The sequence below is a fragment of the Gekko japonicus genome, unplaced genomic scaffold (assembly GCF_001447785.1).
Source record: "Gekko japonicus isolate JY-2015 unplaced genomic scaffold, Gekko_japonicus_V1.1 scaffold81, whole genome shotgun sequence".
Classification (NCBI taxonomy): domain Eukaryota; kingdom Metazoa; phylum Chordata; class Lepidosauria; order Squamata; family Gekkonidae; genus Gekko; species Gekko japonicus.
Genome location: NW_015162476.1, coordinates 1,121,750 through 1,136,552, shown reverse-complemented (window position 1 = coordinate 1,136,552; position 14,803 = coordinate 1,121,750). Strand labels below are relative to the sequence as shown.

General features: G+C 44.8%; 1 protein-coding gene across 1 annotated transcript in view; it reads left to right on the top strand.

Annotated features, from left to right (window-relative positions):
* The window catches only part of BANK1 (B-cell scaffold protein with ankyrin repeats 1), a 240,865-nt gene extending 228,236 nt beyond the window's left edge, over window positions 1-12,629 (top strand). Inside the window, exons 13-16 of the mRNA XM_015405768.1 lie at window positions 5,112-5,290; window positions 8,325-8,388; window positions 12,430-12,500; window positions 12,582-12,629. Coding sequence (XP_015261254.1) covers window positions 5,112-5,290; window positions 8,325-8,388; window positions 12,430-12,500; window positions 12,582-12,629 — 362 coding nt within the window. The remainder of the gene's footprint in view (window positions 1-5,111; window positions 5,291-8,324; window positions 8,389-12,429; window positions 12,501-12,581) is intronic.
* The last annotated feature ends 2,174 nt before the right edge of the window (window positions 12,630-14,803 follow it).

Genomic DNA, 14,803 nt, shown 5'->3' with positions numbered 1-14,803 from the left:
CAATAGAGACCATTTCCCAGGCTCCAGTTCTCACAGTAAGAGCTGAGCTACACTCTTCCTGTATTGTGGATCTGAGGTGGCACATCTGAATGCCCCCAAAGCATAGAACACATAAAAAAACCTAGAACTAGAGACAAGGCTAGTTCTAGAACAACTCTTCTTCCTAATGTGCTAATTTTCTGTGTGGAGAAGAGGTTTTTATATGCCGAAAAATTAAAATATTAAGTCTACCAGTCAAATGATTCTGTTGATCCAAAAGCTCAGCTCTACAATCCTAACTCTCAAAACACTGGCAGTTGTGGTTTTATTTTTATAATCCTACCTTAGGGATATGAATATTCCCTTTCCTTTAATGGAGCACTGCAATATAGGATTAACACTTCAGTCCTATATACATTTACTAAGAAATAAACTCATTCTGCCCATTTTAGATAAACAAAGTTGGGCTGTGAGTGTATTATTAGGATCTGCAGTAGGAAACCACTGTGTTTCTATGGAAGAGAATTTCTGTTTGACTACTTGTTCTTTTTTATGAGTAGTGAGTTTACGGTAACCTTCAAGCAGTATTGTAACATTTTCCTAGGATATGATTAAATATCTGTATTAACGCTGCTGGTGCACCGATGTCCAAGGTTATTGCCGCACAAGTTCAAATAATTTCTAAACATCAATCACCTGCTGAAATAAATGTATTTTTAATACCCTGGCCAGATTTCTCCAATGTACTACATGACATGTAGCCATTAAAAATGTGAAATTGTAACTGTGTGAGAATGGCTGTGTTTTAAAGCCGCTTTACAAGACTGTAAAATCAGGATCAACATATTGGTAGTTGAAATACCCCAGAGGTCCCAGGGATGATAAGAGTGTGTTGCGTGACCATGAAGCTAGACGACATCCACCACCACCCCTCTCTCTCTCGTAAGCTTATGGGAGTCAAAGCTCCCTTCATCAGATACGAACCAGGGATGGGGATAAATAACAGCAGGGGAACAATCTTAAGTACAAGAGCCCTGTTCCTGTCATATAGAATGATAAATATATCCACTAGGAACAGGGTTGCCAGATCCCCCAGTGGAAATGGGGATCCCCTGCCACCAGGCACTCCCCCAGGAGCTGGCTGGTAGGGTGGGACTTATCTAGGGTTGCCAGCCTCCAGGTGGGGCCAGGAGTTCTCCCACTTTTACAACCGATCTCCAGCTGACAAAGATCCGCTCCCCTGAGGAAAATGGCTGCCTTCAAGGGTGGACTCTATGGCATTGTACCATTCTGAGGTCCCTCCTCTCCCCATACCCCACCTTCTCCCGGATCCACCTCCAAAGTCTCCAGGTATTTTCCAACCCAGACCTGGCAACCCTAGACTTATCAGGAGAAAGGAGAAGGCCTAGGCCTTGCTGTTGGGATTGCACAGGAAATTATGTCATCGTGCCAGCAGTGTATTGTCATGGATCAGCCAGAGCTGGCTGGTAAGTAGCAAAAGAGGGGCAACAGAGCAGGGCCCGACGCACAGTTGCCAGGTGATGATTGGTCCTCCAACGTCACCACCGCTCAACCGACAGAGGAGCTGCCGCCTGCAGACGATACTTCTATCAGGATCAACATATCATGCCAGCACAGAAGTCAGACAAAGCTTCCAGGGCTAGCTCACCTCCTGGATCCCCAGAGCTGCTGGAGCACAATCAGCAAAGGGTGCAACAAAAGTTGCTTGAGAGGAAGTGGAACGCACACCTAGCAGCCCAAAGACACCTGAAACTACCTAGCCTTGAGGAATGCCCACACACTGATCAAACGCAGCCTCTGACAAGATAGTTCTTTGTATACTGGAAATTAAACAACTGTCTATAGTTATACTCCAAAAAAAACCCCGCAGCCCAGCTGTGAGCCTAGCAGCTCGGACGTAAATGAGTTGAGGAAGACAGGCTAGTTGTGGAAGCAACAAGTCATCTTACCAATGACTGCCACCACTGAACTGGATCCTGTCATACTCCCATGACCTCGGATCAGCCTTGAATCTCTCACCTTGCACTGTATGACCCCTTGGACTGGCTCTTGGACTTGCCTGCACTAATTCCTGTAATAACTCTCCAACCTGGAGAGTCACACTGGCTTTGGACTCTGCTATCTGACTTGCTGCATGTCTATCCTGTCTTGCTCGACTTGGACACACCCTGACCCCAGCACCGACCCAGCAGGAACTGGACAGCTCAGTTGTAATTTCAGGAGATCTCCATGGCCCACATGGAGGTTGGCAAGCCTAATTGGTACCCTGAATATGTGTGTTTGTACATTCTGATTTTCAGGCAGAACAACTGTATGACAGATCTGATATCTCTATATGTGAACCCACCAGCTCTCAATCTTAAAACAAGACAGTCTCCACACATCATTTTACTGATTTGCTAGCAAAACAGGAGCTCCTGTGCCTTGAACAAATGAGGATATCACGGAGCATTTGGTCATATTCCTTGCTATCTGCACATCCCATCCTACTGTACCCTTGCCTGGGAGCTAAGCAGCAATTTTTGTGTGTGTGCGTGGCTGTATTAAAAGCTATAGAGCCATTTTTGTTCCACATATTACTTGCCAATTGAGCATGAATGTGATGATGAATAGACAGGGAGAGGCCCCAGCAAGACACAGTGCTTATCTTTGGGAAAGTATGGTGTGTGAGTTGCTCATTTGTTGCGAGATGCTATCTCGGTAATGTCACATTTCCTGTGCTTGTTTCTGTGATCTGCAACGCCTGGCCTTAATGTAATGTGTCAGTGCTTCCTTTCTTGAGTTTCATTATTAGTTAATGGTACAGTGCTATCTCACAATGACAACTCTGATGACAACTAAATTTAATGAACGGTGAATTAATCAGGCAAATGGCCATGAATCTGGATACTTTGTACGCCATTACAGCACTGTTGTCACTGGATGTTGGCTTCTCTCTGTTTTTGTGTGGGCAGCATTCAGCTCATTTATCAGCACAGAATGTAATTCAGGAAGTTAAAGCTTATTGATATCCCCATCACAGGGTCTCTGCAGAGTAACCAGCAATTCCTTTCCCAGCAGGGAGCCATAGTCAGTCTTGCTTAGTGTTGTTAAGGGGAACAGAATCCCCCCTTCACTTTTTTAGATATAGCCACTGATTCCTCTTAGTCTCTTTTTTCTCTTTTAAATGAGGGGTTTCTCTTTCATTTCACTTTGAAGAGAAACCAATGCACCCTGACCCTATTGTAACTTCAGCCCTTATAGTTCTTTTATGTTACAGATTCCAGGGTGGTGCTATAGTAGGAGGATAGGAAGGTCTGGGAAGACATAGCCTGTGTCTGAGTATCTACAGAGTGAAATTCTTGAATCCTGCAGAAACCCCCCCCTTCCTGCCCCTCCTCTTTTCAAAATTCTGTTTGACCAAAACAGAATGGATTAGAATCTGATTCCGAATTCCTGAAAAGAGTAAAAGAAATGGATTGTTGCAGAGATGTCAAAACTAATTTGTTATGAGGGCCAGATCTGAGATGAATGTCTGTCTGGCCAGGCCATGTGCGCCATAAAACAAATGCCAGGCAATACTCCCTCTAAACTATGGAGTCTTGTGAGTAAAACTTCTACTTTGTGAGCTGCTGGCATTAAAGTTGTGAGGGAGCCATTTGGATGCTGCATAAATCAGTTTGCTCTGGAGCCAGCCTTCCTGAGCTATGACAAAAATCTGTGAGCTGGAGGCTAAAAATCTGTGAGCTAGCTCACACTAACTCAGCTTAGAGAGAACACTGATGCCGGGTACCAGAGATATAAACTTTATAAAGGACAGGAGCTGTTAAGCTCTGAGTTGGTGTATCCTCACTTCAATACCCCATGGGCTGGGAGGGGGATGCAGAGGAAAACCCACATGAGTGGACTGGAGAGCCAGTGATACAACACTGGGCAGATGCTACCACGTCGCTTGACTGCTGAAGACGAGGTTGTTCCGCCATGCTGAAGCTACAATCGCAGTGGCTCTGCCCACTCACCCCCCCCCCAGCAGCCACCTGTTCCCTCCTTTGCCCTAGTTGCTCGTGGGCCACATAAGAGCCCTGGACAGGGTAGTTCTGATCCCCAGGTTTTTTGTTTTGACACCCTTGGCTTCTTGGATTTCAAGGAGAAATTGGAAGAGGAAATAAGAGACCAGTAGACCTAACAAGACAAGAAGAACCAAGGACATGATAGAATGCTAAGCCATGCCCTACACAGCAGTTGTTGTTGTTGTTGTTGTTGTTGTTGTTGTTGTTGTTGTTAGTCCCCATCCATAGTAAATCATGCTCCCTATTTTGTCCCTAATTTTGCTTTTAAGGAATTTTTTAAAAAATTATTTACTGCACTTACAATTTACCTTTCGCGCTGAGACTCAAGACAGATTTCAAAAATGACAAAAATTTAAAACCATACAATAAAAACTGTATCATAATACAATACACAGTGCAGTAAAACTGGGTTGCAAACTGTATTAAATACTGGGTTCTGAGTGCATTGCAGTGATCAGTTCTAGTTTATTTAGTAATTTCAGGAACACAACAAGGACACCCAGCAGGGTTTGAGCCCTGCTTATACCGCTTCCAGCCCTCATTCAGCCAGGAGGAGGCAGGAGAAGAGGGAGGGTAAGTTGCTTCCTCCCCGCCTCTCCCCACCCCTGCCTGCCTGGGGCCAGGGAGGGCCTTGGCGGGGCTTCCTCGCACTCCCGCTGGCCTTGCAGTTCCACCGCCGGGCCCCTGATGTCAGGGGGTGTGGCATATGCTAATGAGTTATGCTAATGAGTTCCCCTAGCTCTTTTTCTACGAATTGACCCCTGATAAAGCATGCATTTTGACTTTTAAATCAATGGAGACTCTCCACTGGAGAGTAAAGTGGTCCAGCAGAAACAATAGCAATTGTTGTGGGCTCTCCCATCCTCTGTTCCCATGACACCATCCGCTGGGTCTGAGGAGAACATCCTCTAAGCAAGGGCCACTGAGCTCTGACCCAGCCAGTGACGGTGAAGGAGGAGATAATACAGGAGACCTTCCAGCCCTATTTGCTCACTGTTTTCTATTAAACTGAATCTAACTCAAGGATAATGTTGCCTTTTCTCTTCTGTTTCCTACCTGCAGACCGAGTTTATGATGATAGGACTACTTATACAACTGTCAGGCCAAACATCCCACTGGATCAAGAACAACTAATCCTGTTACAGGAGGAGGTGAAAAGGGGGATAATTTCGGTGGATGAAGCCGTGGAGAAATTCAAACAATGGCAGAATCATAAAAGTCGATTAGAAGCCCCCCAGCAGGTAAAATTCTCAAGGTTGTTGTGAATGCTTTGGAATGGGCCATTATTTTCAATAAAGAAGTCAAGCAAGGGGGTAGAATTTCAAGTTTTAATCTACCTGTGGTAATTCAGTCTCTGAGGCTGGGTTATGAAGCTATTGTTACCCCTTATGAATGGTTCAAGCAGGAGAAAAGGTAAACCAGAGGGCTCCCAGACCATGCATAAAGTTCAAATTATCATGGGTTCCATACACTCCAGAGAACTGTGGGGCTTTCCCTTCCCACAAGTGACTATAGCAAACTTGTGCTGATGGTAGAAAGCAGCAGGAGCCCAGTAGCATCTTAAAGACTAAGAAATTTGTGGCTGGGTGTGAGCTTTCATGAGTCACTACTCACTTCTTCAGGGGTTGATGGATTTCCATTCTGTACAGCTAAATCTGGTGCCTTCCATGGAGATAGATCAAGATGGGTAGCCGTGTTAGTCTGTCTGTACCAGTAGAAAAGAGCAAGAGTCCGGTAGCACCTTAAAGACTAACAACATTTGTGGCAGGGTGTGAGCTTTCGTGAGTTACTGCTCACTTCTTCAGAACACAGTTCTTCGGATTGTGCTGACAATCACTGCTGAAGGTCTAGTCTCATCTGTATCCTAATAAATGTAGTTCCTGTGGAAGTGCACTTACCCTTTTACTTCAGGAGCACAGCTAGCTTCCTTGAAAGCCAGCATGGTGTAGCAGTTAAGAGGGGCAGACTCTAATCTGGAGAACCAGGCTGGATTTCCTGCTTCTCTGCATGAAGCCTCCTGGATGACCTTGGGCCAGTTCTCTCAAAACTCTCTCAGACCCACCTATCTCACAGCCTGCCTGTTGTGGAGAGAGAAAGGGGTTGTGATTGTAAACCACTTTGAGACTCCTGAAGGTAGAGAAAAACGGAGTATAAAAACCTGCTCTTCTTGATTCCTGTGAGGAGCATTAAAGGGGAAGGAGAAGTCTCCGTGGACAAGAAGGCTCCATGTGTAATGGAGTCTTCCACATCTACAAGGAATCCATCAGAATGAGTGCCTTTTAAACATTTGTATAAAGTATTTTTGTTCAGCATCTTAGAGCCGATTCCAGTAGCGGGCTCTTTTTGTAGCAGGTACTCCTTTGCATATTAAGCGACACACCCCTAATGTAGCCAATCCTCCAAGAGCTTACAGTAGCCCCTGTAAGAAGAGCTCTGTAAGCTCTTGGAGGATTGGCTACATTAGGGGTGTGTGGCCTAATATGCAAAGGAGCTCCTGCTACAAAAAGAGCCTGCACCATTCATATGAAATAGGAAATGAGGGAGAAAGCATACCTGCTATATATTTTGTACTAGCTTTGCTGGATTTATGCCCATTTGCTTTGAAAATTGCCTATTTAAAAATATATATATACATGGTCCATTGGGCTAGGAGCAGTCAGCACAGCCTTTATGTGAACTTCAGTCCATCTATTTATTCAAGCTATCCATTTATTATTGGGGGGGGGGCATTAACCATGTGCTTTGGGAATATTTCAAGCATTTCAGTAATTTTTCCTCTCTCTTGGATTTGACACTGAGAATGACCGGGGGTTTTAAAGCAAGTGGGATCATCTCTAAGGCAAGATTTAAACTGAAGGTCTTGCTACCTCACTGTCCTATGATGATGTTACAACCAGATCAGCCAAAGTATGCTTAACTGTGCAGTCATGTGCAGAATAAAGTCAACTGGAATCAGTGGACTTAGACTGGAGTAACTGGATGGCCCAGACTAATCAGATCTCATCAGATCTTGGGAAGCTGAGCAGGGTTGGCCTTGGTTAGTACTTGGAGGGGAAACCACCAAGGAAGCCCAGGATTGCCATGCAGAGACAGGCAACGACAAACCACCTCTGGACATCTCTTGCACTGAAATCCTTATGGGGTCACCGTATGTTAGGCTTGCCAAGTCCCGCCGGGGGGCGGGGAAACCCCCGCCCCAGAGGCCCATTCCCTGCCGCCGCCAGGTCGGGCCCCGGGGGGAACCCCACCCTGACGTGAACGTTACCTGGAAGTGACGCGACCACGCCGGGCATGCTGGGGGCGGGGCCACAGTCATCCGAGGGAAAACTCTATGCCAGGAGTCCAGGGAGTCCCCCGCTGCGGCAAAGATCGCACTTGGCAACCCTACCGTACGTCGGCTGTGACCTGGCAACACTTTCCACCACCAACTCTGCATCGGATTCTACTATAAAGAGTCTTTTAAATTCTACAATCCCAAATTCCAAGCCCTTCTGTATTTGTCGTGATTAACAGTTCAATCTTAAACAGAGCTGCATCCTTCAGTGTACTAAGAAGGATGTTACTTAGGATTGCATTATAGCGGCTTCACTGCCTGCTCGCAAGGAATGTTAGCTGGATCAGGGCCTATGTTGCTTTCCTTCAGAATTTGCCTGCCATGATTTCTGCACAAGATATAATTACATAAATCGCTGATTAAGAATTAATAATAACCTAAAGGTTGTTGCTGTGCTTCTTGTATCAACTGTAGTCCCTTTGGGTGGGTCTACTCTAGAATCCAATATACAAAGATGTTGCTAGTCTTTTTTTCTAAAGGTGATTTGTAGCGATTGCAGCAGAGCACAAGTAAAGGTGGCAGAATAACAAATGAGATGGCCGTTCCTGGTAGCCCATTACTGCTGGGCTGGTTATAAAATATCTTCTTTTGATTAAGGCGGTGCGGTTCAAGGCAAATGTTCTGGAATGATTGCCTCTAGTCTTGGGGAGTGGGTGGCAAGGGGTGGGGTGGAACTTCATGTGCTGTTGGAGGAAAACGTTCCACAAATCTTTTGGTATCAAAGACTGTGACTACAAATACACAAACGCACACACATACACAAACAAAAGGCGAGGGTTCTTTTTTGTTAAAAGTTTTTTTTAATTATTTCCTGTGCTAAGAAGCTTAAGCATTCAGAATACTAAAAGACTCACCTCCTCCAGCTCCTCATTCATTATTTTTAACAATCAACTCCAGCTATTGATTTTTGTGGTTGTTTGTGTGTTGGCTTCTTACTTAAGGAAAAAATGCGTCAGTGCCAAGACTCTATTACCAGAAAAACACCGGAGGAGGAAGACTTGCATGGTAAATCGTATTTAACTAGCATTTCAGTAGGCTGAAAAGGAGAACTATTGGATAAATACATAACTAATTGGTTTTGTGCCAAGTTGGGGGGGAGGACTTTGGGTATGTTTTGCTGTTTTATTTGCAATGGGGAATGGGTCTCTGCTACTGTTGCAACTTTTTAATATTCCACTTAAGCTGTTTGTTTTTTAATTGCTGTTTGTTTTTATTGGTTTAATTTAATATGAATATGTTGTTTTTGTTTTTGTTAATTGTAACCCACCCTGAATGCCTCTTTAAATTAGAAATTAGATGTAGTATTTGTTCTTGGCGATGAATAGGGTTGCCAGGCCCTTAGAACGTGCCAGTGGAGGGTGGGAGGGAGCTTTCCGGGAGGGGGGGGCGGAGCAACATTGCTGCATGTGACGTCCTTAACATGGTGATGTCATGTTGAAGTAACATCATCATGCTGGGGATGTTGCACAGCAATGCTCTGGTCTGGGGCCAAACTCAATGGTAAAATTGGGCTCATACCATAGAATTTTTTCCCAAAACTAGAGCATCGCCACGTGACATCCCCGGTGTGATGACATCACTTCTGTGTGACATCATTATGTTGGGGACATCGCCCAGGGCCATTGATGTTGGCGGCAGGGCTTCCCCCTGGCAGCCAGCTGACCAGTGGCAGGCAGGAGCTCATGAAACTGGGGTATTTCCCACTCCCACCTGGGGACTGGGAACCCTAGCAACTGAAGCAAAACTCAATGAAGACCAAGGAAGGCATTTTTGAGCTTTTTTGTACTTTTCTGATTTCTGTGTTAAATGTGGAGTTGCCAACCTCCAGGTGGGGCCCAGAGATCTCCCAGAATTATAGCTAATCTCTAGACTACTGGGATCAGTTCCCCGGGGGGGGGGGTTGATTTGGAGGGTGGACTTAGCATTATACCCCACTGAGGTCCCTCCCCTCCCTAAACCCCACCTCCCCTAGGCTCCACCCCCGGATCACTGGGAATATTCCAACCTGGAGTAGGCAACCCTACAAAGAAATACAAAGTGTCACATATATTTCAAGCCTAAGTAGTTGTGGATTGCTAACATTCAAGTCAATGAAAATATAGGAATCATGTTTCTAAAAAGAATCTAGTTTGTTTGTGGCCCACAAAACCAGTTGGTTGCCAGTACCATGTGCTCTTTACCTCCTCCCCTTGCACACAGAGCCCAGCTGAAGATTTCCTGGTTTCAGAAGTCTTCAGTCTCATTCCAGTTTGTTGTGGCATCTGAATGCAGACAATGCAACAGGATGGAGTTTGTTTCCCCCCCAGTAATTGCATTTATTTAATTAAAAAAATTATATACCACCTCTTCAGAGACCTACACTCAAGGCAGCATACAGCTGATAGTCCAACACCGTTAAAATACACCCATTAGAAACAAAATCAGTAAAACATAAGCATTAAAAAGGCCATGAAGTGAGGATTCTGACACATGAACTCCAGTTTTCTCGTAATGTCTGAATGAACCCCAAGATAAATTCAAGATGCAATACTAAGTCAAATCTAGTGAACCAAATGAACTATTTAGTGCAGGAATGTTCAAATGTTCCTTGGGCCTAAGCTAGTTGATTACCACATTTCATTTCTGAGGACTTCCCATACATAGTTACTTACAATCAACTTGAATCCATTCAAACAAGCATCTAGCTGCAAGGAGAGGTTGTGCTCATGGTCTGTGATTACATCAGCAGCATCACTGGGAGGTTCAGTACGTTGGACCTCAGATCTCTTCCTCACCATAGTAGGAAAAAGAGTCAGAAATGCCCCAGCCAGTGTTAGTTGAAGTCTCTTCCAAGACCCCTTCTTCTTCATCATCATCATCACCACAGACAATACTAGGAACAGAACCTGAAGCTCAGCATGGTATATTAGAGTCCAGAAATTTCAGCAGGCAAAGAATATCCTCTGCAGTACATTTTAAGCTAGCTTAATAGTCATTCCCTCTCACCAGGGAGCTGCAGTTTTGCAAGAGTGACTAGGGATCTCTAACAGAATTCTCAGCAAACCTCACCAAACTGAAATTCCCAGGATTCTATTAACTGGTTTAACATTAGCACTGAAGTAAAACAGCAAACCGTGTTTCGTGAAACTTTTCATCTACTCTAAAAAAAGTATCTCTGCTCTTTTTGCCAGCCTTTTTTAGTAGTAGAGGCACTTGAACTGGCAAAAATATTTATTCCCCAAACCACTTCGAAACAGGTCCGTAGCTAACATGGGGCCCACGGGGCCCGGCCCCCTTGTGTTTCTTCTGGGCCCCCTCCCTCCAGGGCTGCCCCCAAAGTGCTCCAACTTATCAACTGCACTGTACTTCCATTTAATTAGCTGGCGGGGGGGCCCACGGGGCCCGGCCCCCTTGTGTTTCTTCTGGGCCCCCTCCCTCCAGGGCTGCCCCCAAAGTGCTCCAACTTACCACCTGCACTGTACTTCCATTTAATTAGCTAGGGGGGCCCCAAGGCCCCCTCCCAAAGAATTCCCTAGCTACAGGGCTGCTTCGAAAGGAATTATTTGCATTGCAATCCTCTCTTTTGATGTGTTTTGTCTAGAAGGAGAGGGAGAAGGATGAAGGTCTTGCGGTAGTTCTGTCCCCTTGTAGTGACAATTGCCACTTTTAAAGAAAGAACCCAATCAGTACTGATGGCTTCCTCCAAAGAACAGATTGTGCCTTTCATTTGTTTGAAAAGTGGTTTTTCTAGATCAATCTCTCTCTCTCTCTCTCTCTCTCTCTCTCTCTCTCTCTCTCTCTCCCCCCCTTTTCGAAGCTTTGCCCCATCTGCTCCAGAAATGGCAGATTTGTGGCCGAAAATCTAACCACATGGAAAATCCAGCATAGAACTAGAGAAAGTGTAAATCAGGGCTTTCAAGCCCTTGGTTGGAGAATCCTCCACCCCCATTGCCCAATCCTGCTCAGAATTATTATTATTTTTTAAAACTGTGACACCCGCTGCAGCATCCTGATCTGAACTGGGCACTGCACCCATGAAAACTGGAAAAAAACCGCAAGTGAATCTGACACAGGCTGAGGACACCAGACCCCACCTGTGTACTCTGAAATGGCTGAATGGCTATCCAGTCAGACATTGGGGCCACACATGTATATCCCTCTCAGAAGTTACAGTTGTACCAATCAGCTCATTTTGCCAAGATGAGAGAAGCAGGGGAAATAACTCCCACACCACACCTCCTACCTCCTAAACAGCTGATCAATATTATTGCAGCTTTTCCGATTGAGCTTTTTGCCCACACTGCCTTAGAAGACGGATCAGGGGAGGAATTGCCCACATAGCAACCATTTGCATCTATTGATTGCATTTCTCGGTCTCTCTCCATCTCCCCCTCTCCCTTTCAAAATTATAGACTCCTACATATCCAAGGCTTTCAAAGTGGGTTAAGGTGAAACTTGATTGTTAACAATCTAAACAACAACAATAGAACAAGGATAACATCCAAGGCAAAAATTAAGATGATGGTTGTCTAGGTAAAATGCAACTGCTGATTCTAATACAGGAGAACACCCTCTGGAAGAGGCAAGGGTTTTTTCCAGTGTCTTGAAGTTGGAGACAGAAGTAAATAGGCAAAACCTCTGTGGCCAGGGAATGCAGCCACTCTGCTTCATCGAAGGGCACTGGCAAAAGAGCCTCCTTAAACAATCTCAAGAGGATCAAGAATGATATCTATGGGGTGACAGATCCAGGTGGGTAGCTGTGTTGGTCTGAAACAGTAGAACAAAGTTTGAGTCCAGTGGCACCTTTAAGACCAACAAAGTTTTACTCAAGACATGAGCTTTCATATCTTGAATCAAATTTTGTTGGTCTTAAAGGTGCCACTGGACTCAAACGTTCTTATATAAGGGATGAGGCATTCCTATAGATTGGCCAATCCCAGACCATGTAACACTTTAAAACTTGTTCATGTCTACACGCCTCTTTTGGACTGCCCCCATCTCAGTACCAAACTGCCAACCATTTTGAAACAACAGCAAAATGACAGTGGAATCTCTTCATTTTGATAGTCTCTATGAAAAAAGGAAGAAACAATCCTAATTCCGAAAACGTTGTCTACTCCAGTCCATTTAAAAAGCAGGTATGTCTAAATGTGTTCCCCATATTTTGTATTTCTCTCTTTTTTTTTGTTTAAAGTGACACTGTTGCTTTTGCAACATAGGTCTTATTGGATGATATTATTGAATACATGCAAGATTCAGGCAGGTAATCCTGTCGAATTGTAATTGCCATCTTGTGGATCGTGTTATTGGGTTCTACTGGTTTTAATTATAACTATACGGTGATATTTTAACTGCTTTATCCTGTTGTAACCTGCCCTGAGCCTGCTTGCAGGGGAGGGTGGAATAGAAATACGATAAAATAAATAAATGAACCATAATGGAATATAGACGGGAGTCTTGTGGTGCCTTAGAGACTCACAGTTTTATTCTAGCATAAGCTTTTATGGACTAGAGTCCCTTTCTTCAAAAGCTAGGCATGGGGGCTCACCATACCATTATTTTAAGTAGAAAAAAACAAAACTCAAACAACAGGGTCAAGGGGCCGTGAAATGTAAGGAAAATGTGTGGAATGTAATTAGGTAAAATTAAAATCTAATTGGAGAAAATACAGAGACCATTCACCAGTTAAGCTAAGTTAATTGACTCCTGTAAGTGTGTGCGGAGCGAGAGTTTTTGGTAGGATGGGATTTTTTAAAAAATTCACTATAACATTGGCTAAGGCTTGATTCAACTCCGGGGCAGGGGCAGGAGTGTGAAAACTTTGAAGAGATCCCAGTTCTGCTGTTCCAGAGAGGAGTTTCCCTTTGAGATTCATTTCTTGAAGGATGGTGTCCTTGAGATCAGAAACAGAGCGTCAAAGTGTTCTTCAGTTTGTTTCGGAACACTGCAGTTTTTAATGACAGACTGGAGTCCATTTGTATTTTCTCCTCACCTGGGTTGAGCCAGAATTTCGGATATTTAACTTGTGCAAAGGATAGAATAACTAAGAGGGCCCTCAGTAAGTGTTACAGAAGAGACATAAGAGGATAATTAGGAAGAATAGATTCTTTTGAACTATGGTGCTGGAGAAGACTCTTGAGAGTCCCTTGGACTGCAAGAAGATCAAATCAGTCAATCCTAAAAGAAATCAACCCTGACTGTTCCCTGGAAGGCCAGATAATGAAACTGAAGCTCAAATACTTTGGCCACCAAATGAGAAGGGAGCACTCACTGGAGAAGACCCTGATGCTGGGAAAGATTGAAGGTCAAAGAAGACGGGGACGGCAAAGGATGAGATGGTTGGACAGTGTCATTGATGCAACGAACATGAAATTGAGCCAACTTCAGAGGACAGCGGAAGACAGGAGGGCCTGGCGGGAGCTGGTCCATGGGGTTGCGAAGAGTCGGACTCGACTGTGCGACTAAACAACAACAACAACAGTCTTTATAGCTCAGTCTTGGTTCTGTTAATTGCCTTAGGAAAAGCAGTCTCTCTCTCTCTCGCTCTCGCTCTCTCTCTCTCTCTCTCGCTTTCGCTCGCGCTCTCTCTCTCGCTCTCTCTCTCTCTCTCTCTCTCTCTCTCTCTCTCATAATTCATGTACTTCATTTTTATCCTATTCTTCCTACAAAGAGCTCAGAGCTGCTGTGTATGACTGCAGGCAAGTCTCATCCAAGTAGTATGCAGAGCCCAGCCTCCTTAGTTGTAGTAGTAGAACTGCTCCACTACATAAGGCTCCTGATGGCCCAACTAGACATGATGTTTGTCATGGAGACTGGTAGCCATTTGCCAGCTGTCGGTCCCCACGTAGAACCCCCTGTAAAAGTGCCACAGGGCCCTGATTCTGGTCAGGACTGAGGTGCAGGGGGAGGAGGGACTCTTGCCTGCCCCCCATGCAGTTTGATGACCTGAAATGGTACTTGGGGGCATCATTCATCCTCTGACGCCATTTCAGGTGGGGGAAATGGCATGAGGAGGAAAGAGGAACCCCTCCTGCTGCACCATGGTCTCAACCAGATTTAAGGCCCTGCAGGAATGTTAGAGGGAGTTCTTAATGGGAATTGGTAGCTGGCATACGTAAGGTTAAGAAAGGGGGGAGGAGACAACAACAAAACTCAACCCAAAGAAGCAGATAAGGTAGCCAAAACAGTTAAGTAGATGGGCTCCAGAAGTATACAAATAAAGAAACCGAAACTAAAAATGAATTTTATTAATAAATAATACATATTAATAATATCCTAGCTGGCATAGCCCTGACCTGGAGAGCCCCTGCTCGCCCAGTCTCATCAGATCCTGGAAGCTAAGCAGGGTCAGGCCTAGTCAGTATCTGGATGGGAGACCTCCAAGGAATACTATGGTTGCTATGCAGAGGCAGGCAATACCAAACCACCTCTGAATATCTCT